Source organism: Hyaena hyaena, unplaced genomic scaffold, assembly GCF_003009895.1.
Source record: "Hyaena hyaena isolate Hyena2069 unplaced genomic scaffold, ASM300989v1 scaffold_385, whole genome shotgun sequence".
NCBI lineage: Eukaryota > Metazoa > Chordata > Mammalia > Carnivora > Hyaenidae > Hyaena > Hyaena hyaena.
This window is the reverse complement of record NW_024081022.1, coordinates 1,190,020-1,215,992: the sequence shown is the minus strand read 5'-3', so window position 1 is coordinate 1,215,992 and position 25,973 is coordinate 1,190,020. Positions and strand designations below refer to the sequence as shown.

The window sequence follows — 25,973 nt, the reverse complement described above, 5'->3', positions numbered from 1 at the left end:
CTGCTGACCCGCTTACAGGGGGCCTGTCCCTGCCCGGCTCTCAGTTGACTTCCATGGGGAGACGTGTGGCGGTCCAGAAAGTGGGCCTTAGACCGCACGCCTCCTTTCTTCTAGACCCCGGCTGCAGCCTGGCTGGGGTGCTGTCCTGAAGGCGGGGTGGGGGCAGGCGGTGTCCTGGCAGGGGCCTGGGAGGCACTGAGGGGCCCTGTGGGGGCCCCAGGGCCCAGGGCTCAGTCTCACTCCGGGATGGGCTGGGGACACTGAGCCGGGCCCCGCCTCCCCAGCCAGCTGTCTCCCTGCCTCAGAGCCGTCCCCTCCACCTCCGCCTCCCTGTCACTCTGAGCAGATCCCTCTGGCCACATGCCCCTTCGGTCCTCATGACTGCCCCCCCAAGCCCCCCCAGCAGATACTTGGGGTTCAGGTTTGGGAGAATACGGAGTAGGAGAGCTCATCCCCAACCTCGAGAGAAAGCATTCAGTGGCGGTGGGTGGGGAGAGGAGGGGTCTGTCTTGTTTCTGGAGCCTTCCTGCTCCAGGCTCTAGGCAGTCAAGTAACTTGGAGGCAAAGAGGATGGAGCAGATGACCTCTGACCTCGAGTTTTCCCCTTGAAGCGTGCGTGGGCTCTGTGTTTGGTGAAGGGTCGCCATTGGGGTGGACCAGGAGGAAGGGCTGATCTGGAATGGGGCGGGGACGGGGCGACTTTGGCCTCCCCAGTCACATCTCTTCTTGACCTTTGGGTCCCTTTCCTCCAGCTCCCAAAGTCGTCCCCTCTCTGCTGACTCCCCGGTGCGCCCCCCACGGCCGGCCCGCGGGGCCCGACTGACTGGGTGGAGACAGGTGTCCTGGCCCAGCTGTTCCCTCTTGTTTCTCCCACCTGTCAGCCCATGGGGTGAAGGGGGAGGGTGGGAACCCCTCTGCCCCCTCCTTGCTCCTGGGGTGGGTCCCAGTTGTAAAGCGTGGCAGGATTGAGAGTGGACGACAGGACTTCCCCACCCAGAGGAAGGATGGCACTGGGTCGCCGGCAGGGAAAGCTGGTGGCCAGCCGCGGGTCCTGGCCGGCGAGCAGGGGGTCCCCGCGCAGAATCTTCGCGAAAGGGTGGGATGCGGGGTGGCGGGGAGGGGTGCGAGTTGAATGTGGGGTCAAGTGTTTGCATAGCTGCGCGGAGTCCCCCTCCACCCGCCTCACCTGGCACCTTTCCTGCTAGCAGCGAGCTAATCCTGTAAGAGCTGCCTGGCCGGCCGCCTCGCAGGCCCACGCAGCCTCACTGCCCGCCCGCCCTGCCAGGGGCTTAGAGGACTGTCCTTCCAGTCGGAGGAGACCCAGCCGCCGCCCCGAGCGGCCCCTTTAAATCCCCCGTGGCTCCCTGAGGCCGTGCTGTCTCTAGGAGGATTTGCCTCTTCTGATTGGATTGGCCTCTTTCGGTCAGTAGCTGTAGCTGGACTCACATTCTGACCCCCCCCACCTTCCCTTTCATGAGGATGGGTGCCGCCTGGTGTGGGGGAGGGCCCAGCCTGCCCCCCCCCCCCGCCAGTGATCTATCGGTCAGGGCCCAGACCCCCTCCTTCTGCTTCTGCTTCAGCAGAGCGACCAGGCCCTTGCCTTGTGGGTGGGAAGGAAGGATCTAACTGCTTGAAACAAGGGAGCAGGCACCGCCCTGGAGGAGAGTGTCCTTCCGAGATTGTCTACCGCCTGCTTGCCTCCTCTCTTTCCTTTCTGGCCTGCCCTTCCTTTGGGCAGGGGCCTCCACTCCATGGTTACCCCCTGCCCTCATTTCCACGGGAAGTCCCTCCCCTGGTCTAACCACCAGCCCACCCGCTGTGCAATGGCAGGCCGCCCAGACAGGACCCTGGTGGCGCACGCTCCCCCAACGGCTCCCAAGCTGACCCGCCCCCAAGGCCCCAGCTGCCACTTTCACTTCTGTCTCCTGAGACCCCAGAGGGAAGTTGGGTGGGGAGGTGGAAGGTGACACACTAACCGTCCCAACCGCTTCAGATGGCCCGGGGCCCCTGTCCACCACTGTCCTCTAGGTGACTGAAGTGGCTTGGGTTGCAGTGGAAGGAGGGGCCTCCGCGGGAGGGAAGGAGGTTAGACGGCAAGGAGGACTCCCCCAGGATAGGAAGCCACTGCTGGGCTCTCTGGTTTCGGGGCGCAGGGCGTGACTGGACCGCGGAGGCCAGCTGGTCCGATCCCCTCAGGGCAGGCCGGGCACCTGTCGTCGTTCACTGCCCCTCGGTTGGAGTGGCATGCGGGCCTCTGCTCTCCCAGGTGTTACCCGCTGCCTGTGCTTCGTTGGGTGACTTTTTTTTTTTGAGCTTATTTATTTATTTTGGGCGAATGAGAGAATACAAGTGGGGAAGGGGCAGAGAGGGAGGGAGAGAGAGAGAGAGAGAGAGAGAGAGTCCCAAGCAGGCTCGGTGCTGTCAGCCCAGTGTGGGGCTCGAACCCACAAACTGCGAGATCGTGACCCGAGCCAAAGTCAGACACTTAACCAACTGAGCCACCCGGGCGCCCCTGGGTGACTTCTAACAGAGCAAACTTGGACCCAGAGACTACTTTGAGGCCCAGACTTCAGCCCCGGGAAGTCCTCTCTGTAGACTTGCATCTGTCTTGGCGGCCGGGCCGGGCCGCCCCCTGTCACTCTGAGTGTTGGAAGTGATTTTAGAAACAAGAACAGAGGCGGAAGTAGAGGACAGCCCACCCCATCCTGCCCCCTGTGCTCTGCGGCGGGCAGGGCTTTTCTCCTGGGGAGCCCCGGGCAGCGGGCGCGCTTCACAGCCTGAAGTGCTCGCTCCTCATTCCACCTGCTCCCTTGTCGTCGCCTGGACGGGCACCTGGACACAGCGGAGGACCCTGTTGCCCTGAGAGCGCAGACGGGACCACCAGGATTATTTACCACTCCAGGTTGCCTTCTGGAGGAGAAGGATGGCACCGCAGGTCTGTGGTGCCAGGAGCACCGTCCGAAGCACCTGGGGATGCCGGGTGGGGGTGGCCCAGTTCCTGGAATGGGAAGTTGAGCCCTGATGGAATAAGGTCAGAGACACTATGCAAATCCTCATGCAAACGAGTGGTAGTGAGTCATTCCTGATCTGTCTGCCGGGTAGAGCGTGAAGCAAGGCTCAGGCTTGGGTTCCAGATCTGGCCCCACTAATGACCATGACCTCGAACTTGGGCCAATCACTACTGAGTAAACAGCAGTAGGACTGGGTCTTCCTACTGTATTCCAGGTGTGTTTGGGGGCTAGGGTGGGTGAGTCTCAGCCACCAGGGCCCTGGTGTGCCCCTCCTGGCACCTGCCCCGGCTAACCCTGGGCTCCTCCTGGCGAGGGTTCGCCATCCATTGTGAGGGTTACTGTTCAGAAAACACCTTTCCCCTTTATCAGCCCATCCCTACTCTCTTCTGGCCTCCACACTGCCCTTCCCTCTAAGCTGGAGGACAGAGGACCCAACCAGGACATCTCTTGTGTTACCTCCCCATGGAATAAGCCACTCCTGACCTTCCTTTGGGGCCTCTCTCTCCACAGAGCCCAGGACCCGAATGTACTGGCTAGGAGGGTACTCGGGTACCTAGTCCCCTCCACCCACCCGTTGTACCGGCCAGTGGTGTAAAGCCTGGAGGGGGTAGTGACTTATCCAAGGTCGCACAGCGATTTAGGGTTAGAGCAGGGTCTGGAACCCAGACACCCAGAATCTCCGTGCCCAGAGGCCCCATGCCTCCCTGGGCTGTTGACGGCCCAGCCACACCCACCGCTTTCTACTAAGATTCAGTGTCCTGTGACCCCCACTTCTTCCTGAGCAAGGCTCCAGGAACTTGTGAGGAATGGAGGGGGGGGGGACTGTTCCTGCAGCCAGCCCAGAGGCCTCCAGGGGAAGGCCAGAGCTGCAGTGGGCGGTGCTGGAGCCTGGAGCCTGGGGGGTGGGCTGGCCGCTGGCTGCGTGGGGGGGGCTGGGCGCTGACAGCTGCTGCAGGAAGGATGGGAGCTAGACCACAGGAAGGACAGGCTGGGGTGGAGGAGCGGCGGAGGAGGCTCGGGAGACAGACCCTCACCGGAGAGGCATCTCCTGGGCAGAGAACAGGATGACCCCATCCTGGGAGATGTGCCCAGCGGGAAAGCCTGGGGTGGGGCCCGGGAGAGGTGTCCAGCGGAAGCCGCAGGGAAGGCGCCCGCCCATGGAGCGGCCACTCCAGGGCGCCTCTGGAGACCGTTTCTGTCCCTTCAGCCCCGGCTGCAGAGCCTGCCTCCACTTGCCTTCCTGGGCACCTGGGACCTGAGACCACCGCGGGGCCCTGGGGACCAGCTTTCCCTGACTGGTCCTTCCCCTCCCCCCAGCCCGCCAGCCCGCCCCCAGGTCCCTGTCGGTGAGTTAAAATTAGCTCAGTGCCCAGGCTAAAAATAGCCCCTGCCCAACCCTGAGGCTGCCGGGCTGGGGGAGGGGAGATCCCGAGGGAGAGGAAGATGGTGGGAACCGGGTTTTGGGAGTCGAGCCTGCCAAACAGAACTTTGAGGGGAGGAGGCTGGGGACCGGACGGGCATCGCCGCCCGTGCCTTTGAAAGCAGACGCTGGAGCCCCGGTTTGAATTGAAGAGGCTGCCCTGGCTGGGGGAGGGGAGGAACGGAAGAGGGACACCAGAGAGGAGCAGGGGAGCAGTGACGGAGCTGGCTGGGGGCGTGAGAACTGGGCACTGCCCTCCCCGCACCCCTCCCCCACCAGCGACTTCCGAGTTTGCAGAGGAAGACTCACCCGTGTGTACCCCAGGGGCCATGAGCCCCCACACCCTCTGCCTGCGCCCCCCCTCTTGGTGTTTGGGGCTGTCACTGGGCTCACCTGCCCCCCACCCCACCCCCACGCCTTCCAGAGGGCACCTCGACGTGTCCCTGCTGGGAGGGCAGGGCCAAGAGTGTGGCCAGGAGGGCTGTGAGCTCCGGGCTGGGGTGGAAACAGGGACGGCACCTGGGGGTCCCCGCTGTGGGGGCCTGCCCAGTCTCAGGAGCCCAGACGCCCCATCCCAGCGGGCTCTAGGCCCAGTCCAGGCCCCTAGGGCCTGCTTGCCTCGCCCCGCCCTTGCCCAAATGGGACCTGCCCTGCCCTGGTCTGTCTCTTGGCCGAACTGCAAGTATTTAGAGGGCAGGCCTGGCAGCCTGTCCACTTGTGCCTATGTGCCCAGCCCCGCTTTGGGGCGTCGTTCTCTGCCCGTGTCTCTGAGTCTGGGCTCCAGCTGGGCTCCAGCCTGGCCCTCCGTTCTCTGGCCCTATCCTGGCCTGTCTGCCTCCGCCCTGCACTTGGCGTTCCCCTTGGCCTCTCTGCCTCTCTTCCTCGCATCTGTGTGTCTGTACCCCTCTCCCACCCCTCTCTGTGTCTGCCTCACCCACGCCTCCTCCCTCGTTAGTGAGCAGGCTGCTGGAGGCCGCCTGACTGTGGGGGTGACAGGTGGATTGGATTGTCACCCCCTCCCCCAGCGCCTGCTGCTTATTTCATGCCCTGCAGCCCAGCCACGGGGAAGGGGCGGGAGGAGGGATGACAGCTGTCTCCAGCGCCTCCTGCCTTCCCCTCCAGTCCCCGGCCTGCAGCCTGGAGCAGCCTGGGAGGAAGGGTTGGAGGGCCTGCCTAATGAGAGCTGCCTTCCTCACCGTGCGAAGCCCAGTGCTCTGTGATGGGAGGCTGCTCGCTCAGCCTCTCTGGGCCTCTGCTCCGTTTTGACCTGCACCGGTATGGCAGCTCTGGGAGCAGACAGGGACGGAGGGCAGGCAGATGTGGGCTGGAGGGTGTGGGGGCCTCGAGGAGGCAGGAGAGGGGCTGGAGGCTGGCTGCTGGGAGGCACTTCTGGGCTCCCCAGGAACGGCAGCCCTGCCGCAGCTGCCCTGACCGCTCCCCCTAACTCTCCCCACTGGCCCCAGGCCACCCTCACACAGGAACTGAGATAGCATCATTCTGAAACCCGAGAATGGTTTGAATATTGCTCAGGTACCAAGAGGTGTTAGATTGGGGGAGGCAGGGGCCTGTTTTTTCTCCCTCGCCCCTTCCAGACTGAGACCCCCTTTAGGGTCCATTTTGCATATTGTTTGCACCTCGTTTGCATGTAAATACAACCCTCGGCTTCCTATTGGGTCTGGATCCCGGGTTGGGCCGGGACAAATGGCTGTCTGTGGGGTCCTTCTAGATTCCCCACCGGCTCTGGCTCCCTGGGCCCCTCCTTTTTGTCAAGGGTGATGTCAGATGAGCCTCCTGCCCTGCGTCCCTCTCTGTTCTCCATTTGCTAAGGCTTCTCTGCAGCCACCCTTCCCCAAAGAAGGTGGGTCCATGCCTGCCTCCCCAGGGCCCAGCCCAGCTGCCATCCTCCCCCTCTGCTCTTTCTGTCCTCACTCCCCACCCCCAGGAGGCCCACCCTGCCCAGCTCCGTCCTGCCTGCACTGCCTCGAGTGGGAGAAGCAGAAGCAGAAGCAGCCGGAGCCTTCCAGGGGCTGCTTTCGGTGACCCAGATGCTGCCGGCCCGAGGAGTCCTAGCTGTGGCCTGAGGTCAGGCGGGCCCCAGGGCCACTGGAGCCCAAAAGCCATCCGGCCAACCCCTTGTCTCCCGGATGTCTTCTTCCTAGGTCCCCTCAAGTCCTGGGCTTCCGGAGAAACAGCCAAGAGCCAGGTCTGGGAGGGCTTCCTCGAGGAGAAGGCCAGAAAGGAGAAGAGGAATGGGGGGAGCCAGGTCTGGGAGGGCTTCCTCGAGGAGAAGGCCAGAAAGGAGAAGAGGAATGGGGGCAGGCCGGGCCAGGGAGGAAAGGGGCACATCTGGAGAACAGATGCCCCAGCCTCTGGCTCCTGGCAGTTGGTGAGGTAATTAGGCAGAGGGCTCATTAAGGAGGCCCAGGTGTTCATTAGGCTCTTCCTAATGTAGGAGGGAAGCAGGACAGGATGGGCCTCCATACCTCGATGAGGGTCTGCAGAGGGCCCTCTGTGCCCCCCTCCTCCCCCCGGGCCCCAGGCCGCCCTCCCAAAGTCTGCACCGAGTTCCTCTTCTCGCCCCGGGGCCTTCAAGGACTGCGCTGCATGGGAGGGAGAGACAGGGTGGAAGGGGAGAGATGTTCTTACAGACCCAGCCTGCGCTGTAGGCGGGCTCCTGGTTAGACAGGAGGAAGGACGGCCCGAGGCAGGGGCATCTCGGGCTCTGGCGGGTGTTGGCACAGAGGCAGGCGCGGCAGTGGGCACAGACGGGGCCCTGGAGACACAGGCGGTTGTAGAAGTGCTTGGGGGACCTTGGCAGAGACCGGGGACGGCTGGGGCCCAGTCTCCTCCTTCCTGACTCCCCTCTGCCGGAGGACGCTCAGGGGGTCTCTGTGGCTTCCCTGTCTTCTCAGCCCTGATCCCTCTCGCATCCCAGCTCCCCCAGCATGAAGCGGGGGTGGGGGGGTGGTGCAGGAGATCAGCCAGGGAGCTGGTTGCCAGGCGACAGTTGCCTAAGCAACCCCATCCTCTCCATCTCCATGTGCTCAGGGCTGCTCCTTAGAAGACTTTAGAGTCCCAGCCTCTGCACCAGCCAGCCCGAGGGCCGGGAGAGGTGGGGCCTGGAGAGGCCAGCACGCTTGGAGGGTAGATGGTGTCCACGCGTACAAGTCCAGGGGCGGTTGGGGGAAGAAGGGGTCCGCCGCCACAGAGCACAGAGGGAAAGGAGCCAGTCCTGTAGCCAGACTGACCGAGGTTAGACCACAAGAAGGACTTCTCATGGGGTCCGAGCAGGGACACAGTCCGTCCTTCCAGCGGACATTTCCTGAGCTGCTTGCTCCTTACCGGGATGGGGTGGTGACAAGGACAGGTGTGGGCCTGCCCTCACGAGGCTCCGGCTGCCTGGGAGCCAGGCGTTAAATGGAAGCTCAGAGTTGGAACTAATGTACGGTCGTGGTGAGCGCTGGAAGGGAAGGAACAGGGCGCCCGAGGACCACGGGAACACGGGCAGACTTCAGGGGTCGTGAGAGCAGACATGGGGGCCTGTCTCCACTTGGAGGAGGCGGCGGAATTGGCCGGAAGCTGATCGAGGCCACAGCTCCGTGAGCATCTGCTTACACACAGAAGGTGGCGACAGGGAGATGGGACGGGGGTGATGGAAGGTGGGCGCTCGCAGCCACAGAACTGCGGCGGTGGCAGCACTCGCCAGTCTGGATGGGGGTTTTCAAGGCCAGGCTCCAGGATCCCTTTGGAAAAGTCGTTTTCTTAGCCCCCTTGGCCTCTGTGTTCCCTCCCCGCTCTCCTGGCAAGCCCAGATCACTGGGGTCACACTGGGGAGCAGGGCAGCTGAAACCCTCGGGCAGGGGCTTTCGAAGGAGGGCTTTGGTGTGACCGGCATCGTAGGCAAAGAATGGAGTGGCTGCGGGGCCGCTCAGGCCGCCTGTGTGGGTTTGTCCCAAGGCGGGGTGTGATGGGGGCAGTAGGCGGCCCAGGGCCCACGGAGCACCTTGAGGGCAGGGAACAGAGGAAGAGGTTCCTGGATCCGTCTCTGGGTGGGGAGAAGGGTGCAGGGAACTATGCTCTTTCCCAAAGATCTTGGGACAGAGCAGAAGCTCTTTGCAGCTGGGCTGCAGAAGGAGGGGAAGGGGTACCCCTGGCTCCTCCCAAGTCCTTTGATCCCCTCCTTCCCTCTCCCCTGCCCTCCGTGGCCAAGAAGTCAGCGAGGCTGAACTTCGGCGTCTCTTCTAGCACCTCGGGGGCCATGACTGAGGGGCTGGAAGGGCTCCAGGAAAACTCAGCAGCCATTGGAAATGGGGTCGGGGAGGGGGTTCCTAACCACAGGCGTGTCTGTCACCTCTGCCCAACCCGGGGCCACTGAGAGCCTACCTCCCTGGACTCTGCAGTGGGCTCTCTGCCTAGGGCTCTGTGGAGGGGACTCTGCAGGGGAGGGCTGGGCCGCTAATCAGAGTGGCTTCAGAACGCATGGGCCTCCTGTCCTCACTGCCCCCTGCCTCCCTGTCCTGGACGGCTCTGCCCCCGATTCTCCTGGAATCACGGGGGTCATCGAGGACCCCCACCCCACCCAAGGCCCTTCCCCAGGCCCCAGGGGCTCACCCAGCCTGTTTGGCACCAGCCTCTCCCAGCCCTGAGAGCTCGCACCTTTTCCGGGTCAGGCTGGGTTTCCATCTCCATGTCCCCTCCCATTCTAGAAGGGCTCCGTTCCCTGTCCTGCCTGTGGAACTGGGGCCCGTGGGCTGTGGCTGCCGTGTAGGCCTGTGAGCTGGGGAGTCCTCGTCCTGGTGCCTGCATCCGCCTCCTCTGGACATGCCAGCGGCTCTGAACTTGGGTCCTAGACATGGCCCGTTCCTCCATAGTGGGAGCGGCATGCTGTGACCTCCAGGCCGTCTCTGACCCGTGCCTGTTGTTATGAATCTGGTTTTGTTGGAGCTCATCCACCCTTGTTTGTTTTCGTGTCGTCTGCTGCTTTCCCGCCACACGGTCAAGGAGTTACAACAGAGTTGTGTGGATTGCGAGGCCTAAAGTAGTTATGATCCGCCCCTTTACAGAAAAAGTTTGCAGACTTCTATTCTAGACTATGTGTGTGTGTGTGGGGGGGGGGGTGTCACGTATTGATTCATTTTAAGCAGCAGAACCCTTTCTTCTAATGAAACTTCCAGGCCGAGGCACACTGAATAGAACGGATGGGTGTGGAGCAGCCCCTGGTGGGGGGAGACGGGCTCACGGCCCCCACCCACTCCGGGACGCCAGGCTCCGGTGTTCTGTGAGGCAGGTTGGGGGAGCAGTGCTGTAGCCCAGCTCTGCTATGTTCCGGACCGGGGGCCCCAAGCACTGCCATCCTCCACCAGGTGCACCTCAGTGGCTGCTCACGGCCTCAGTAGGTGCTCTCTGCACCGGGCTCCGGGTCCCCGAGTGCCACTCTAGGCCAGCGGGGCAGGTGGCAAACCCCGAAGCCTCTACTCTGGGCAGGCTCTGGGGAGAGGAGAGGGCATAGGGCGTCCTCCCAGACCCAGAGCCCTGGACGCCAGCTCTGCATGATCTCAAACCGGAGCGCGGCAGGGTTGGTGTGGAGAGAGCCCGGACCGGAGCCTGGGCCCTGGGTGTGAGTTCCAGCCTGTGCCTGGCCATCCCCTCATTCTGGGGATGGGGCTGGGTGCTGCCAGCCTCTCCTGGGGGTGCTGTGTACTGGCCCCTGGGGCTGACATCCCTCTCCTGGCCCTCCTTTCCCAGGAGGCTGTGCAGAGGTGTCCTGCAGACCATGAACTGAGCCCTGGCCCCAGGCCGTTCATGAACACAGTGTAAGGTGTGCCGAGACCCGCCACCCAGCGACCCCCTCCCCTCCCTAGCACTGAGGACCCCCGGAGAAGATGGGGAGGAAGAAGATTCAGATCCAGCGAATCACTGACGAGCGGAACCGACAGGTGAGGAGGGCTTGGAGCCACGTGGAGTGGGTAAGGAGGGCAGGGAGCTGGCCTCGGCCTCTACTCCTTCCTGCCAGTCTAAGAGGGCTTCTTGGAGGAGGGGGTTCTCCAGAGGCTATGATGGAAGGGGAAGGACTGAGTTGGGGGGAGAGGAGCCCCCACCTCCCGCAGCTCTTGAAACCCTGGATCTCAGAACCCTGAGGCTCATCTGCTGCAAGCAGGTGGACCTGTGCCCCCCACTGCCCATCCAGGAGCCCCACACAAGCCTCAGGCCGTACCTGGGCAACAGCCTCTTTCCCAAGGTGCATTCTTCCCCTCTTCCTACTCCAGGGGAAGAGCCGGGAAGCTCATTTTCCTCCCGACCTCTTTATAGCCCCCAGCACAGAGGTGTGGCATTCTGTCCATCCAGATCCTCTCCCTTCCGTGAGTCGAGTCCGCTCTAAGCTATGTCTCAGCCCTGCATTGACAGAGAGGTGCTGGCCTGTTTCTTCCCTGGGGCCAGGGGTTCCTGGGTGGGCTTTGGGCTTTGACTGAGCCAGACCTACTGTCCCCCCCGCCCCCCCGCAGGTGACGTTCACCAAGCGCAAGTTCGGGCTGATGAAGAAGGCGTACGAGCTGAGCGTGCTCTGTGACTGCGAGATCGCCCTCATCATCTTCAACCACTCCAACAAGCTGTTCCAGTACGCCAGCACCGACATGGACAAGGTGCTGCTCAAGTACACCGAGTACAACGAGCCGCACGAGAGCCGCACCAACGCCGACATCATCGAGGTGGGCCCCGCCCGTGGGCACGCGCGCTCGCCCGTGAGCTCACTGCACAGACCGACTGCCTCTTGCGTGAGCCCGGGCCAGGGGAGGCGGGCGGGCGGGGGGGTCAACATCGGATGGGGCTGCCCGCCGGCCCTCTCTGAGTTCATGTCAGAGTTCACTGTCAGGCCAGTGTGACGTCTCTGCTCTGTCTTCTCTCTCTCTCTCTCTCTCTCTCTCTCTCTCTGTCTGTTTCTCTTCTGCTCCATCTTCTGGTCTGCTCCTGCACCCACTCTTCTGCCTTTGTCTCCCTCCTCGTTCCTGGGTCTCCTGCCCCGCCTCAGTCCCTTTGTGGGTCCCCGTGGCTCAATTTTCTGTGTCACAAAGAGCCAGTGTTGTGCACCGTCGAGGTTCATGGGCCTGGGGTCCCGCTGTGGCACTGACTGCCCATGTGGCCTAGGGTGGGTCAGGCTCCCGGGGCCCCGGTCCTGCCACGCTCAGGTGTGTGTGTTACCAGGGCAGGAGCTTCTGTCAGTGACGAGGTGCCCGGAAGCCATGGGCTGGCCTTCCCTGAGAGGGACTCCACCCCCGAGGTTGGGAGGAGACTGCCTTAGTGTCATGTTCGAGAAAACAGGCTTACGGGATAGAACGTCTACACTTAAAGAGACCACATCTGTGAAGATGCTCTGAGCATGCAGAGGGCAGCCCTGGGGTCTGTGCAGATCTACTGGCTGCGCCACGGCTTTGTGCGGGCATGTGTGACAAGTTCTGCCCTCTGGGCAAGGACAGCATGTGGGGCGTCACATCGTAGGGGCTCCAGGGACGCTGACTTCCTCTTGGCCTTTCTGCCCTTCTTCCTCTCTCTCTGTCTCCATCTCTGCTTGTCTCCCAGAGCCCAGGGACCAAGCTGGGCACCACCAGCCCTGGCTGCCCTTCCCGTGGAACCTCCTTAGGGCCGCTCCCCGCCTGTCACCCTGGAGGGAGGGGTCTGTGCCAAGTGCCTGCCACATTCCCTGGGGTAGGGCCTCCCCCCTCCAGCACGCCCACACCTGCCCAGGGTGGGGGGAGGGGGCCCTTCACCTCCCCCCCTCCCCCGCTGACGCAGTGGTGCGCTTGCAGACCCTGAGGAAGAAGGGCTTCAACGGCTGTGACAGCCCGGAGCCCGACGGGGAGGACTCGCTGGAGCAGAGCCCCCTGCTGGAGGACAAGTACCGGCGCGCCAGCGAGGAGCTGGACGGGCTCTTCCGGCGCTACGGGGTGAGCGCCACTCACTGTCTCCCTGTCGGCCCCTCCGGCCCCCCCCCAGGCGCTGCACAAGAAACACAGGGAATGTGAGAGCCCTGAGGTGGACGAGGTGTTTGCCCTGACCCCCCAGACGGAGGAGAAGTATAAAAAGATAGACGAGGAGTTTGATAAAATGATGCAGAGTTATAGACTGGCCGTGAGTAGTCGCGTGCAGGAGCGCTGCCTGTGCTGCATGGTGTGGCTTCGCGCCCCCGGTGCCCCCGACGGACGCGCCGCTCTGCGCCGTGCGGGGCTCTCGGTCACCACCGAGGAGCCGCTGACCTTGCTTGTGAAAACCCCGTGACCCTTGCCGAGCCGCGTGCTGGATGGAGCACATGCGGGACGGGCCTGGCGTGTCCCTGTCTCCAGCAGGGAGTGCGTAGATGACGTGAGGGCTTCAGCCGACAGGAAGTAGGGACCATGAGCCTCATACGGGGCACCCGGAGACAGAGACCCAGTCTCGGGCCTGCCCCGACACCCCCACTGTGGAGGGAGGGTGGCGAGTGGGGTGCTGGGAGGCGACGAGGGATGTGGTGGCCTAGCCGGTGGTGCGGGCCCTTCCCAGCTGCACGGGTGCGTTCGGGGCTGCACTCAGGGCCTCTAACCCGCTCCCTGTGCGTCCCGCCTGGCTGAGGACTAACCACCTCCTCTGGGGGGCCTCGGGGCGCCCCTGGGGCTGTCTGCGGTGAGCAGAGCCTGCTCTCTGGGCCGGGCTCCATCCCAAAGCACCCCCGCCCACGGACGTCCTCTAGGAGGGCCCAGGGCAGAGAGGCCGGGCTGCTGGCCCTTGGACGCACAGCCCAGAAACGAGAGAAAGTCTTGCCTGCCCCCTCGGGCAGAATGGGTCGGGGGCGACGGGTCCCCGGGCCTGACCCCGCCTTTCCGCTTTCTGTCTAGTCAGCTGTGCCGGCCCCCAACTTTGCGATGCCCGTCACGGTGCCGGTGTCCAACCAGAGCTCGCTGCAGTTCAGCAACCCCAGTGGCTCCCTGGTCACCCCATCCCTGGTGACGTCATCCCTCACGGACCCCCGGCTCCTGTCCCCCCCGCAGCCAGCGCTGCAGAGAAACAGCGTGTCTCCGGGCCTGCCCCAGCGGCCGGCCAGCGCAGGTGAGGTGGGAGTGAGGCAGGGGGCGGCGGGGTTCAGGACCCCATTCCCAGCTGTGGGTGTCCCCCTTCGCCTCATATGGCAGTCAGCCACCTAGGTGGCTCCTGCAGAAAGGGGCCGGGGCTCCTCCCTCCACAGGCTCCCCGGCCGCTTACCGTGTTCTTTTTGTCCCTCAGGGGCCATGCTGGGGGGAGACCTCACCAGCGCTAACGGAGCCTGCCCCAGCCCTGTCGGTGAGTGCAGCAGCCTGCCTGCTCGTGGTCTCACTGGCCGGGGGACCCAAGGGACCCAGAGTAGATGAGAGGAAGACGCCAGGGCCCCAGCTGATGAATTTCTTTGTCTGTGGCAGCGATTGGTATGGACAGTTGTCAGAGATGTGGGCCCAGGGCGTTCTGGGCAAAGTGGGGAAAGGAATCAACTTTTTTTTTTTTTTTTTAAACGTTTTATTTATTTCTGAGAGAGAGAGTGTGAGCAGGGGAGGGTCAGAGAGAGAGGGAGACACAGAATCTGAAGCAGCCTCCAGGCTCTGAGCTGTCAGCACAAAGCCCGATGTGGGGCTCGAACCCACGAACCATGAAATCATGACCTGAGCCGAAGTTGTATGCTCAACCAACGGAGCCCCCCAGGCGCCCCAGGAACCAACATTTCTAGCTGGATGAGAAGATCCCAGTCATTCCAGCTGAGTGGGGGGCGGCTGGGTGGGATCTGCGGCATACCACGGTGTTGCTGATCGATCCCCAACAGACCCCCGGGGGGCGGCTGGCAGCCTCTCCTGACCCATGCTGTTGTCCGACTGTCGGCTGTGACTTCGAATGTCACCATTGACGTCACCCTGGCATTCCTGCCATTCCCGGAGTGATCCGGGAATTGGGATGAAGGCAGCCCCACACTTCCAGGGGAACAACGTGCTCTCAGGGGACAGAGCAAGGTGACACGTCTGACTGGGCACCCTCACTGCTCTGGGCTTTAGAATCCCCCGGCTTAGCCCCAGGCACCACAGAAACCCCTCCACAGTGTGTGGGGGTCCGCGGAGGGGATGGGGACTTCCGTTTCCTCTTTGAGAAGCGGCCCAGAGGAGTGCCTGCAGACTTGAGGGCCCAGGGGTCCCTGCAGGCCCTCAGGCCCCACAGGTGGAATGCGGGTGTGTGAACCCTGGCTCGGCGTCCTCCAGCCCTGGCTTGGCATCTGCCCAGCTGTGTTGCTCTGGGCCAGTTGTCACACCCCTGCCAACCGGGCCTTGAGGGTGGTCCGTTGTGAATAGAGCTGGAGGTCCACGCCCGGTGTGCCTGCACGGCTGGCGCGGGGGCTAAATGAGATCGTATGCACGTGGAAGCCCCGCGCGGGTTGTCGCGTGTGGAGCAGATGTAAGAGGCGGTCATTACGCCTGTTGTTGCCGGTCTAATTGTGGCGGCTGTGGCGGCAGTTCCCCATTGCCAGTGACCCAGCCACCACCGGTGACCCTGCCACCACCAGCGATGGCTCATCTGCCGCAGAGCCTTGGGCATGTTGTGTCACGCGCACCTGAATCACGGCACCATCTCCTGGCCAAACGGGGGTCTCGGGTTGATTTGCCTTGGGGGCTGGGATCCTTACGGAGGCCGGGGATACAGCTGCCCACCCCTACTCCAGGCGGGGCCACCGGGAGCCAGTCAGGCCAGGTGGTGGGATGGCCGGGACTTCCTGAGACCAAGAGGAGGAAAGGCGGGAAGGGCTTGGCCGCAGGAGAAGCTCTTGGCTACTTCTTCCTGCCAGCCTTAGCCCTCCTGATCCCGAACTCCGTCACGCGTTGCTTAGAGGCAGAGGAGTGAACCCAATAATGCCGGAGAAGGGGGCTTCTCCCCCAAGACAGGGCGGTGTTAGGGGAGAACTCGAGAGCTCAGCACCCACCGGCAGCCTGAGTATGGAGTCCTGGCACGTGGAGGGGGAGCAGTTAGGAAGGCTGAGGACTGGATCCATGTCTTTCCTTTTACCCCCATCTCTTCCTCTCAGGGAATGGCTACGTCAGTGCCAGGGCTTCCCCCGGCCTCCTCCCCGTAGCCAATGGCAACAGTCTGAACAAGGGCATCCCTGCCAAGTCTCCGCCCCCACCCACCCACAGCGCCCAGCTTGGAGCCCCCAGCCGCAAGCCCGACCTGAGGGTCATCACTTCCCAGGGAGGAAAGGGCTTGATGCATCACCTGGTGAGTGGGTGTCGCACCGAGGGCCAGGGCCAGGGGCTGGGGAAGGGGACGAGAGCTGCAGGCCAGCCAGCAGGTGGGACAGCCTGAGAGGGGCCATGGAGGCAGGACTTCTCGTGAGCTCTTTCTCCCCAGGGGACCCTGCACGAGGTTAGAATGTGGAAGTGCCCCTTGCAAGGGCAGGAAGAAGGGACAGAAGGTGGGAGAGAAGAACGGGAGGGATTTGCAGTCCCCGTGAAAGCACGAGGGCTGGATTGTGAAGGTTCTGGACCTGGTGCATGTTGGGATATAGCATTTTCTGGAGTCCTAGGCTGGAGAGCTGGCCTGCTCCTGTGTGAAGAGGTAGATCGGGTGGCTGTGGGGACAGGGGTCTGCGGGGGGGACAGGGGTCAGAGACTGAACCACCCCATTGGTTTTATTTCCGCTCCCAGACTGAGGATCATTTAGATCTGGTAAGTGAGGCTATGAGGAGTGTGCTGTGGCTTTGAACTCTGGGTCCACCCGTGGCTCGTGCCCCAGCATGGAGTGTGCGTGTGCCCTTGGCCTCCCGCCAGCGTGTGTCGTGTGTGTTGTGTACTCGGTTGTTGGCCAGGAGCTGTGCCCAGTGCCAGGCGGGGTGCAGAGGTGAACCGAGCAGGGGGCAGGGCTAGACCTGCGTGTGTTAGTGCCCGCCTGTATGTGGATGTCTTCATGACGCGTTCACACAGATCCCCTTTCTCCGTATGTGTGTGCGTGCACGCGTGCAAGGGGGTGGGCCGGCCCCCAGGCCTCGGAGGGCCCTCCTGGCTGTGCCCCGGGTCGCCTGCATTGGCGGGCTGGACTGGACTTGTCCTCTGGCTCAGTCCCGCTGAGCATTCCTGGAACCCAGGACAGGGACCTCCTTAGGAAGGGTGCCAGCCAGACGGTGACCGCAGCCTCCCAGAGGCAGCTGAGGCCCCAGGCCAGGCCCCAGAGTTGTCCTCGGTAGCTCCCTGCGTCCTCTCGGCCTCCATGTTGTGCTCAGCCCTGCACGCAGCCCGCCTGGCACGCGCTCGGAGGCACGCGCATACGCGCTCCCGCTCCCACGGTCACCGCCAGCCCGGAGGGGGCGGCCCCCTCCCCCAGCTGCCTGACGTGGGGCCAGAGAGGCTGGAAAAGGCAGGCGGGCTGTGGCGGCCAACACGGCGGCAGTTTCGGCCCCAGCGTGGAGCTGGAATAAACAAGTGACTCAGCGGCAGATGGAGCTGACAGCCCCACACGCGTGTGTGCTCACACGCAGGCACGCGCCACGCCGGGCCCGCCCTCCCCTGGCAGGGCATGTGCCCGCCGCCGCCTCTCGGCCCGGGCCAGCGTGCCCTCCCCTCTGCACGCACGCGTGCTCCCCAACCTGGGTCCCGGGGTCTCCGTGGACGCGCCCGCGCGTGTGTGCCTGCGGCGGGGGGGTGGGGGGCAGTTGGGGACACGACGCAGGGCCCCCAGCCTGGCCTTGGTGCGCAGGCCCGCCCTCCGCCACCAGCGACACACACTTTTCTCCGGCAGAACAACGCCCAGCGCCTGGGGGCCTCCCAGTCGAGCCACGCGCTCACCACCCCCGTGGTCTCCGTGGCAACACCGAGCTTGCTGAGCCAGGGCCTCCCCTTCTCCTCCATGCCCACTGCCTACAACACAGGTGAGCCGGCTGCGCTTGGCCTTGGGGCCGCGGGCCCCCGGGGGTGGGGGAGGGGTGCTCAGCTGGGGAGGGGGCGCCCCGCCGCGCTGAGGTTGCCAGGCTCAGCAAATAGGAGAGAGAGGATACCCCCTGAAATTTGAATTTCGGATAAAACCACGAGTAATCTTTTAGTATAAATAACGTGTCAAAGACGTTTTTCTGCTGAAGTAGGTCTCAAAGACATAATCACTTTAAAAAATTATTCATTGTTTTGTCTGAAATTCAAATTCGCTAACTGGGGAGCCCTCGCTTTACTGTTGGACCTAATGGAAGAGGGGTCCCTGTCCTTGGGGAGCCTCCTGAGGAGGGGCGGGGCGGGGCCAGAGGGGAGCTGAGCACGTCACTCCGGCTGCCCTGGCCGGGGGCCGGGGCCCGGGGTGGGGGGGGGGCAGGCTTCCTGGAAAAGTGATGGGTGGAGGAGGCCAGAGAGGGTTTGCCCAGCCTCTGGGGAAGGCCAGCATGGTGTTTGGGGGAGGAGGGAGGAGAGTGCCTCTCACCCTGGTGGTGATGGGGAGGGGAGGGGGGGCACTGACAAAGGGAAGGTGGGGGGGGTATGAAGGTGGAGAGCTGCTTGGGGGCGCAGGAGAGGCCTCTGGGTAGAAGAACTCTGGACACCTAGTGCCCAGGCCATGCTGGGTCCCTAGGGCTGTCCTGACCTGTCACGCACTGTCCCCTCCCAGCAACAGTCTGTGACACTGTTAGCCCTCCTGGCCTGGACTCCGTTGTTGCGTCAGGAAGGACTTCCCCATGGGGACGTGGCTTGTCACCTCCTTTCAGAGTGCTTGTTTCTCGCTGAAGAGACCTCTGCACCCCATCCCCCCCATTCCCTCGCTCAGAACGGCTTCCATTAGGGCTGTGATCGGATCAGACTAGACCAAAAGACCCCTACGCTGCGTACAACTCCTGATCTAGGGGTTGTGAGTTTGAGCCCCACGTTGGTGTAGAGATTGCTCAAAAATTAAAAACAAAACAAATACAAGACCCTGTCTCCTCCCCCTGGGTCAACACCGGGGGCCCAGCAGTGTCCGTAGGGAAGCCCCGTGGGGCAGGCCAGGCCAGGAGGAGCCACCTCATGTTGAGGGGCCGGACCCTGGCACGTGTCAGTGTCCAGATCTTCTCACCCGGGTATCCAGTCAGTCCCCTGACCCTGCACATGTCCCGTCCATGCAACCGCTGCCCGGTCGCGCTGCCCTGGGGCAGCCTCAGGCAGTCATGCCCCTGGGCTCCCGTCTCCTCATCGGGACGAGTTGTGGGTCTTTGAGAGATCTCTCAGGCTCCCTGGGGGCGGGGGGCGTTTGGTGGAGGGCGGCGCAGACCGCTCTTCGGGAGCCATAGGCTGGGGGACTCCCGAAATACGTGGCGGCGCTTTCGTCCTGCCTTCTGTGGCCCCCACGAGCCTCCTGAAGCAGAAGGGGAACTTCGTGGGTGTCCGTGAACCTGGGACCGGCCCCCAGCAGGGCCAGACTTTAGACTCTGCTCGTCAGTCTGGCGTGAGGGCAGATTGCGACCCTGAGCCTGGCGTCGCAGGGAATGGTGGGCTCCTCACACCCTCCCGGGCACCAGGGCCTCCACTTCCTCTTGCCCCCGGACTCGGCGAGCAGGCCTCGGTTTAAGCAGCAGGTGTTTTCAGGTGACCCGAGGTGTCTAATCAAACCCTCAGCAAATATACCGCTGCTGAGTTGTTCACTGGTCACAGTCCTTGGCCTCCGTTCAGGTTCCGGGGAGGGCGATCTGACTCCAGTACTGCCCTGGGTGGGGGACGGGCCTGGCCCCTTGTTGACACTGGCCGCGGAGGTCCGGCTGTGTTTGCTTTGGGAGCAGACCGCGCGGGCGCGTGGGCTGGTTCCCCCCCAGGGCGGCGGGCGGCGCGACAGGCTGGCCCTGGGGCTGCCCCTGCCCTCGCTCTGAGTGTGGACCATTGCTAGGGGGGACTGACAGACAGTCAGAAGCTGGGTGTTGCCTTAGCTCAGCCGTTGGTTGGCTTTCTCTGTGACCTGGGGCTCCCCAGATTGGAGGCTGCAGTCTCCTCCTCTGTGAATTGCTCATAGCAACAGGTCGGTGTCCGGAATGCGTCCTGCGTGCCCGATTCTATGGTGCACGCACCCCGCGTGCAAGAACCTGGTCCTCACAACAGCTGTGGTACGGTGGGGTCTCCCTTGTCCAGTCCATAGAGCGCAAGGCGCTTGTCCCAGGTCGCGGGGCCTCTGTGGAGGCCACCAGGACGGCTGACCACCTCACTCCTGCCCTTCACCTTTCTCCGTGCCTGGTGGTGTCCTCCCTGCACCAAGGTGGGAGCCGCAGCACGTGACCCTCGAGAATGAACATGGCGCTGTGGTGGCGGGAGCACGCGGGTGCACCCCTGCCCACTGCCACTGCCCTTGTTGCCTTGGGCTCCACGGGGGACACTGCTAAACCACCCCACACAGGCCACAGCATGAAACATGCCAGCCCGTGTAATTGCGAAACCCTGTTTTTTCTCCGTTGGAGTGGATTTCACAGCTTCTTTGCAGAGATGGACATTCAGAAAGTAAAAAGGGAGAGGCTGGGGCTCTGGGTGGCTCAGTCAGATAAGCGTCCGACTTTGGCTCAGGTCATGATCTCACAGTTCGTGGGTTTGAGCCCCGCGTCGGGCTCTGTGCTGACTGCCAGCTCAGAGCCTGGAGCCTGCTTCAGATTCTGTGTTTCCCTCTCTCTCTGACAGTCTCCTGCTCAAACTGTCTCTTTCTCTCAGAAATAAATAAAACATTAAAAAAAAACTTAAAAAAAAGAAAAAGTGGGGAGGCTGTGGGAGGCTCGGCTGGCTATGCTGAGGGCAGGCTCTCCTCGCCGCCCCTCTGCTCCGCGGGTCCCGCGGCCGTGGCGCCCTGCTGCCCTCTTCTCCGGTGTTGTGGTCTCGAGGCTGCAGGTAAAGGGACAGTGACGGTGGCCTCAGAACGCCACTCCGCTGGGGTCCCCACGACGCCCCTCCGCCCAGGAAAGGCCCCGGAAGCCCTGGCAGGTGGAGAGGTGACAGTTAGACATGTGTTAGACCTTCCTGACTTTTTCCTCCTCTTTTCCAGTCGACATTCTGAAAGTGATACTTACAGATGGTTGGAAAGGGATGAGCTAAAGGCCGTTTTAAGAACCCAGCACCTGCTGGTTGTTAAGATTTGCATTTCCTTAGCTGCGGGCGCCAGGGCCTGGTGCAGCGGTGGGCACTGTGCGGGGGTGTGCCCGCTGAGCTATTCCCTTCCCCCCCGACCCCTGCAGATTACCAGCTGACCAGCGCAGAGCTCTCCTCCCTCCCAGCCTTCAGCTCGCCAGGGGGACTGTCGCTAGGCAGTGTCACCGCCTGGCCGCAGCCGCAGCAGCCCCAGCCACCCCAGCCGCAGCCGCCACAGCCGCCGCAGCCGCCCCAGCCGCCCCAGCCGCCGCAGCAGCCCCAGCCGCCGCAGCAGCCGCCCCAGGCACAGCCCCACCTGGTCCCTGTGTCTCTCAGCAGCCTGATGTGAGTCCCGGGCTCCGTGGGAGGGTGGGGACAGAGCTGAGGGTGGGAAGACAGGTTCTCTGGGGGAGCTGGGACCCCCCCGAAGGGCCCTGTCACCAGCGGACGGCGCAGAACACTGAACACAGAGCAGCGGCCCTGGAGACCCAGCCAGAGCCCCTCCCCCGCCAGCCCGGAGCACCTAGGTGCCGTGGTGACACCAGACACAAAGACTAACGGGGCTTTTCCCTTCTTTTCCTCCTTTGGCCCCTCTTCTTTTGTCCCTGGCTGCTCGTCCCTCCCCGCCTCTACCTCCTTCCTCTTCCTCCCTGCCCCATCGTCCTGGGCTCCACACCTCCTTTGCTTCTGTCCCTGGTGCCCAGCCCGGGCAGTCCCCTGCCCCACGTGGGGGCCGCCCTCACAGTCACCACCCACCCGCACATCAGCATCAAGTCGGAGCCGGTGTCCCCCAGCCGTGAGCGCAGCCCCGCGCCGCCCCCTCCAGCTGTGTTCCCGGCCACCCGCCCTGAGCCCGGCGACGGCCTCAGCAGCCCCGCCAGCGGCTCCTACGAGACCGGGGACCGGGACGACGGCCGGGGGGACTTCGGGCCCACGCTGGGCCTGCTGCGCCCGGCTCCGGAGCCCGAGGCCGACGGCTCCTCCGTGAAGAGGATGCGGCTCGACACCTGGGTACTGTAGCGCCGCCCTCCTGCCCGCCAGTGTCTGCCACCCCCCCGGGACTGCCCCCTGCACCCCCACCCCCGCGCCAGTCACCTCCTGGGGCAGCACCGCCACCTCTGCCCACCCCCGCGGGCCTGTCCATCTGTCCCTCCGGCACCAGGCCCACATCCATGTCCGCCGGCCGCCTCCAGGGTCCTGGCCCTGAGGGGAGAGGGGAGTGGGGGGTGCAGACCCCCGCAGCCTGGGCCCTCACACCACTTCTCCATCTCCTCTCTTCGCAGACATTAAAGTGACGATTCCCACCCCCCTCCTCTCAGCCTCCCTGATGAAGAGTTGACAATCTCACCGCCCCCCCCCCCCCCCGCCCTGGGCTCCTCCCGCTCGACCCCCACTTCCTTTTGTGCTCCGTGTCCTGTTGACGGTTACATTTGTGTATAATTATTATATTATTATTATTATTATTATATTTTTTTTAATTTGGATTCTCGCTTTGGAGAGGGGGTGCTCCCATCCCCTCTTTCTGCACCCCCCACCGTTTTGCTGGTGGGGGGGTGCTGGTTTTTGCGGGAAGGGGGGGACACTTTGCACGTTGCTCACATATGCTGCAGGAGGGGGTGGGGAGCCCGATAGGCCTTTGGGACAGGACAGGTGCCGAGCCCTCCCGCCCCATCCCCCAGAGAGAGGGAGATAACCAAAAAACTACCAAACAACAACCCCCCTTACAATAGACTGAACCCCAAAGTCGGCCCGGCTGGGTAGGTTTGTGTTTCAGGGGGAAGGTGAGGCAGAGCTTCTGAAAAGGGTCCCTGCTTCTGGGCTGTTCCACAGGCACGTGGGGCAGAGTATCTGAGCCCAGACCCCCCCATCCCCCCATGACACACTCACTGATTCTCGTGCGAGCTGCACCCGCAGGCGTGGGGGCGCTGGCCGAGCCTGTGGGCTGGCAAGGCCGCCTGGGGATCTGAGGCTGGGGGCAGAGTTTGAGGCAGGGGCCCCTCGGAAGCACATTTGGAGAGAAAGAGCCATGAGGAGGGGCAGAGAGCTGGGGCGAGGGGTGAATCGGGGTCCCCTTCCTCCCCTAGCAGTTTCTCGAAGATGCACAGTGCAATAGCCCCCGTCCCGCGGCCGACACGAGCCACGGGAAGCTGGCCACAGAGCGCGGGGTGGGGGTGGGGGGGCTCCGGGCCGGTAGCAGGTGTGAGTGGGGGCTCACTCTTCCTTGCACGGACACGTCCCCACATCCCCGAAGGAGGGACACTTGGGGGGGGCGCGAGGGCAGGGGGCGGGGCGGGAGATGGAGGAGGAGGCCCGTCTCCCTCCTTCCCGCCTGGGCCCTCCTTCCCCAGCCCCCCTCCCCGGCTCTCCCCCCCCCCACCTCCCTGCTCTGGGCGTTTCTCCTGGTCTGCTACCTCCTGTCCCCCACCCCCAGGCCGCATCCCGCCTTCCCTCTTGGCTACTGTAATTGTAAATAGCAACCTTTGGAAACCGTTAGCAGTGTAACAGTCCAGGAAACTGGGTTTTTTTGTTGTTGTTGTATTGATATGAAATGAGATTCTATTTTTGTCAAAGTATATTGTAATAATAATGACTCAAACGGCCCGTACTGTACAGACCGAGATTCTTCTGCTCTTGTTCTTGCTCCCCTCCCCTCCCCCAGCCCACCCCTCCCAGCCGCCACCCACCCCTGTGGGGGCAGCCTCAGCGTGGGGTCCCTGAGACCTCAGGCTGGATCACAGATCAAAGCAGAGGGGGGCAGGCCCCCAGCCTGCGATCCACCTACCCCCCCCCCCAGCCTGGCCTAAGGTGGTGTGTGTATGCCGACGGGAGGGGGCGCCCCCTCCCTCACAGAAGCCTGGCTCCCCTGCCCTGGGGGCTCAGCGCTTCCCGGGGGTTTCATCCCAGCCCAGTGGGAAAGTAGACTAGACAGGGCCCCGTTTTGTGGCAGGTGACTCCACCTGCCTCTGTGACCCAGCCGCTTGCAGTATTCTGATGCCTGACGCAGGGAAGGAACCAGAATCCAAGGGGGGGTGTGACCACACGTGCACTGAGCGTGTGCACGAGGGCATGTGGTGTGTGTGTGCATGGCCATAGCTCTGTGTGTCTCTGAGCCCGTCTGGGCACGTACACGAACCTTTGTGTGGATTGAGCTCTGAGGGCGTCCCTGGGTGTGGGGTGGGAGGGGGGGAGACAAATGGCTGTGTGCCCCACAGCCCTGGCCTCCAGCTCCACGCCCCTCACCTCCACCCTGACCCCCACTCCTGGCCCTGCTCTGCCTTCAGCTCTGACAGGCTGGGACCGCCGCTGGGGGCATCCGGCCGTCACCCCACTTGCGTGGCCCTGCGGCTCTGCCTCTCCTGGGCTCCGTGCGCAGGCGGCCCCCGGCCCTGTGCGCACACGCAGCTCCTTTCCTGCTGTGCCCTCTTCCCCCACCCCGGTCCCACCTTCAGGGTGACACTCATGTTCCTCGTCCTTCTCGAAGCGTTGTTCTTGTCTGGGCAGTGATCCTTCCTTACTCAGAATTAATCCCCCCCCCCCCCCCCCCCCCCCCCCCGCTGGCTGGGCACGCCGCGTGTCCAGTCTTCCTGTAGATTCCTAGAGGGACTTTCAAGAGTCGCTGAGACTTGATCAGGGCCTGGGAAGTTCAGGGTGTAGCCTTGTGCGTGCGTGCATTCCCAGAGCCCTGCCCGGTGTCTGGCAGAAAGTTGGCACTCAGTAAATGCTGAACAGGTGAATGATAGGTGCTCGGTGAACCTCGAGTGCCTGGCCTTCCCTCCTCAGGCTGTCCCCGCCGTCAGTCTGCCCACCTGTGGACGCTGGGCTTGGCCACCACCGGGCACGGGGCGGGGACGGGGGCCCCTGCAGTTCACGGTGCAATATTCACCAGTTTTGCCCTCTGCCTTGTACCGGCAAACCTGGCTTCTGATTACCGCGTGTGGATGTCTGTTCGTCTTTCTTCTCTACCCCTGGGGGCAGGGGCTGGTCTGTGAATGACTATGTGACATTTCTGTGATGCAGTACCCCGGGCTTTCTCTTGGGGGTAGGGGCTCCTGGCTGGCCAGATGAACGGGTCCCTGGGCACCCAGACCTCAAGCGAGGACTTCATTTCTTCCTCTCACAAGCCAAATTTGCCTCCACCTACTCCTTCCTCCTAAGAACTGGGCATTTGCCAAAGTAATCACTGGAGTTGCCCACTGCCCCTCCATCCCCGGCCTTCCCAGGCTCGGGGGACAGTGGGCAAGAGGAGCCCCTCACGCCATTGGAGCGCACCATTCCCCTCCCGCCCAGCAGTGCGCTCAGCACAGCAAGGCCGCCCCGACCTTGACCCAGCCCCCCTGACCTTGGACAGGAAGGAAGTAAAGCACCTTCTCTTGACGATTATTTATTTGTTTGGAGAGACAGAAATGATGTAAAAGTGTATCTAGAAATATCTATATCTATATATTTTTAACTGACTTCTTTGGAATCTCCTGGGGAGGGGTGGGGGTGAATTTAGGCTTTCATGGAAGAGAGGAGATCTGCAGCCTGGGAACTCCTATTCTCCCCTCTGCACCCCGCCCCCCTCCCCCCCCATGGTGGAAGGCGTGGGATTTGTGTGGGGGCAGGGGGCTGGAATGTTCTATGGAGAATCTGGATTCTCTTTGTCTTCCCCATTCAGGTCCCAGAGGGAAGGGGGGAGAGGGAGGGGAGGCATGGAGGTGCCCCCCCCTCCGGAACCCGACAATCACCCACACTCCTGGGGCCGCTCCTGGTCCTGGGCAGGGCGAGTCCAAGTGTGTGGCTGTTGATTTGTTTTCACTATTTCTTTTCGTGCTGTATGGTGATGCTTTCTTAGTATTCTACACAATGAGAAGACAAAGTCCTCGGGATTCTTAGGAGTTTTGTTTGAAAACTCTTTCACTATATTTGTTGTAAAGAGGTTTACTATTAAAAGAAAAAGAATACACATTTCTGATACTTGGGCTTGGGGTCTGCTTTCTTTGGTGCGGTCGGCGGAGGAGAGGGGGACTGGGGCGGTCCCCTCAGCAGCGGGGGGGGCTCTCCGGTGACAGGTTCCTCCAGGTGCCGGGGCCGAAGCCCCAGGAGGAGAGGGCTGTCCTGTGGGAAAGGACCCTGGGACGCAGGAGCACCAGGAAGAGCACCCAAGGCCAGGGCAGGAACTCGGGGTGGCGGGAGGGGGTGCTCACTACCGGAAACGCTCTGTGGCAACAGCTTGCCGTGGAGCCCACAGCCACGGTGCGCGGGCCGTCCACGGTGCCGGGCAGCCTCTCCCCGCGGTCCTGAGGTGCCCTCGCGGGCCCCCACGCTGCCACCCTCCAGCAGGGGCAGGGGACCCCCGTCCCGCCCCCACCCCACTGGGCGCCCGCACAGGCCCACGCTGGGGGCGAAGACGGAGGTGGGGGCGTCCACGTCGTGCGGTGGACACTCTTGGCCCCGGGTTCTTCGTCTGCCCGGCCCTGCCTC

General features: G+C 63.2%; 1 protein-coding gene across 4 annotated transcripts in view; it reads left to right on the top strand.

The window, feature by feature from the left end:
* Nucleotides 1–25,466, top strand: part of MEF2D (myocyte enhancer factor 2D) — a 31,154-nt gene extending 5,688 nt beyond the window's left edge. The window contains exons 1-12 of one of the 4 annotated variants that reach the window (XM_039251338.1): nucleotides 9,873–9,883; nucleotides 10,177–10,367; nucleotides 10,935–11,138; nucleotides 12,234–12,371; nucleotides 13,296–13,506; nucleotides 13,681–13,737; nucleotides 15,494–15,684; nucleotides 16,113–16,133; nucleotides 17,200–17,329; nucleotides 20,618–20,855; nucleotides 21,215–21,521; nucleotides 21,794–25,466. In XM_039251338.1, the coding sequence (XP_039107269.1) occupies nucleotides 10,314–10,367; nucleotides 10,935–11,138; nucleotides 12,234–12,371; nucleotides 13,296–13,506; nucleotides 13,681–13,737; nucleotides 15,494–15,684; nucleotides 16,113–16,133; nucleotides 17,200–17,329; nucleotides 20,618–20,855; nucleotides 21,215–21,521; nucleotides 21,794–21,805 (1,563 nt within the window). In that variant the 5' untranslated portion in view covers nucleotides 9,873–9,883; nucleotides 10,177–10,313 and the 3' untranslated portion in view covers nucleotides 21,806–25,466. Of the gene's footprint in view, nucleotides 1–9,872; nucleotides 9,884–10,176; nucleotides 10,368–10,934; nucleotides 11,139–12,233; nucleotides 12,372–13,295; nucleotides 13,507–13,680; nucleotides 13,738–15,493; nucleotides 15,685–16,112; nucleotides 16,134–17,199; nucleotides 17,330–20,617; nucleotides 20,856–21,214; nucleotides 21,522–21,793 lie in introns of those variants that run through there. The other 3 variants (XM_039251337.1, XM_039251339.1, XM_039251340.1) reach the window with 3 other exon arrangements.
* The last annotated feature ends 507 nt before the right edge of the window (nucleotides 25,467–25,973 follow it).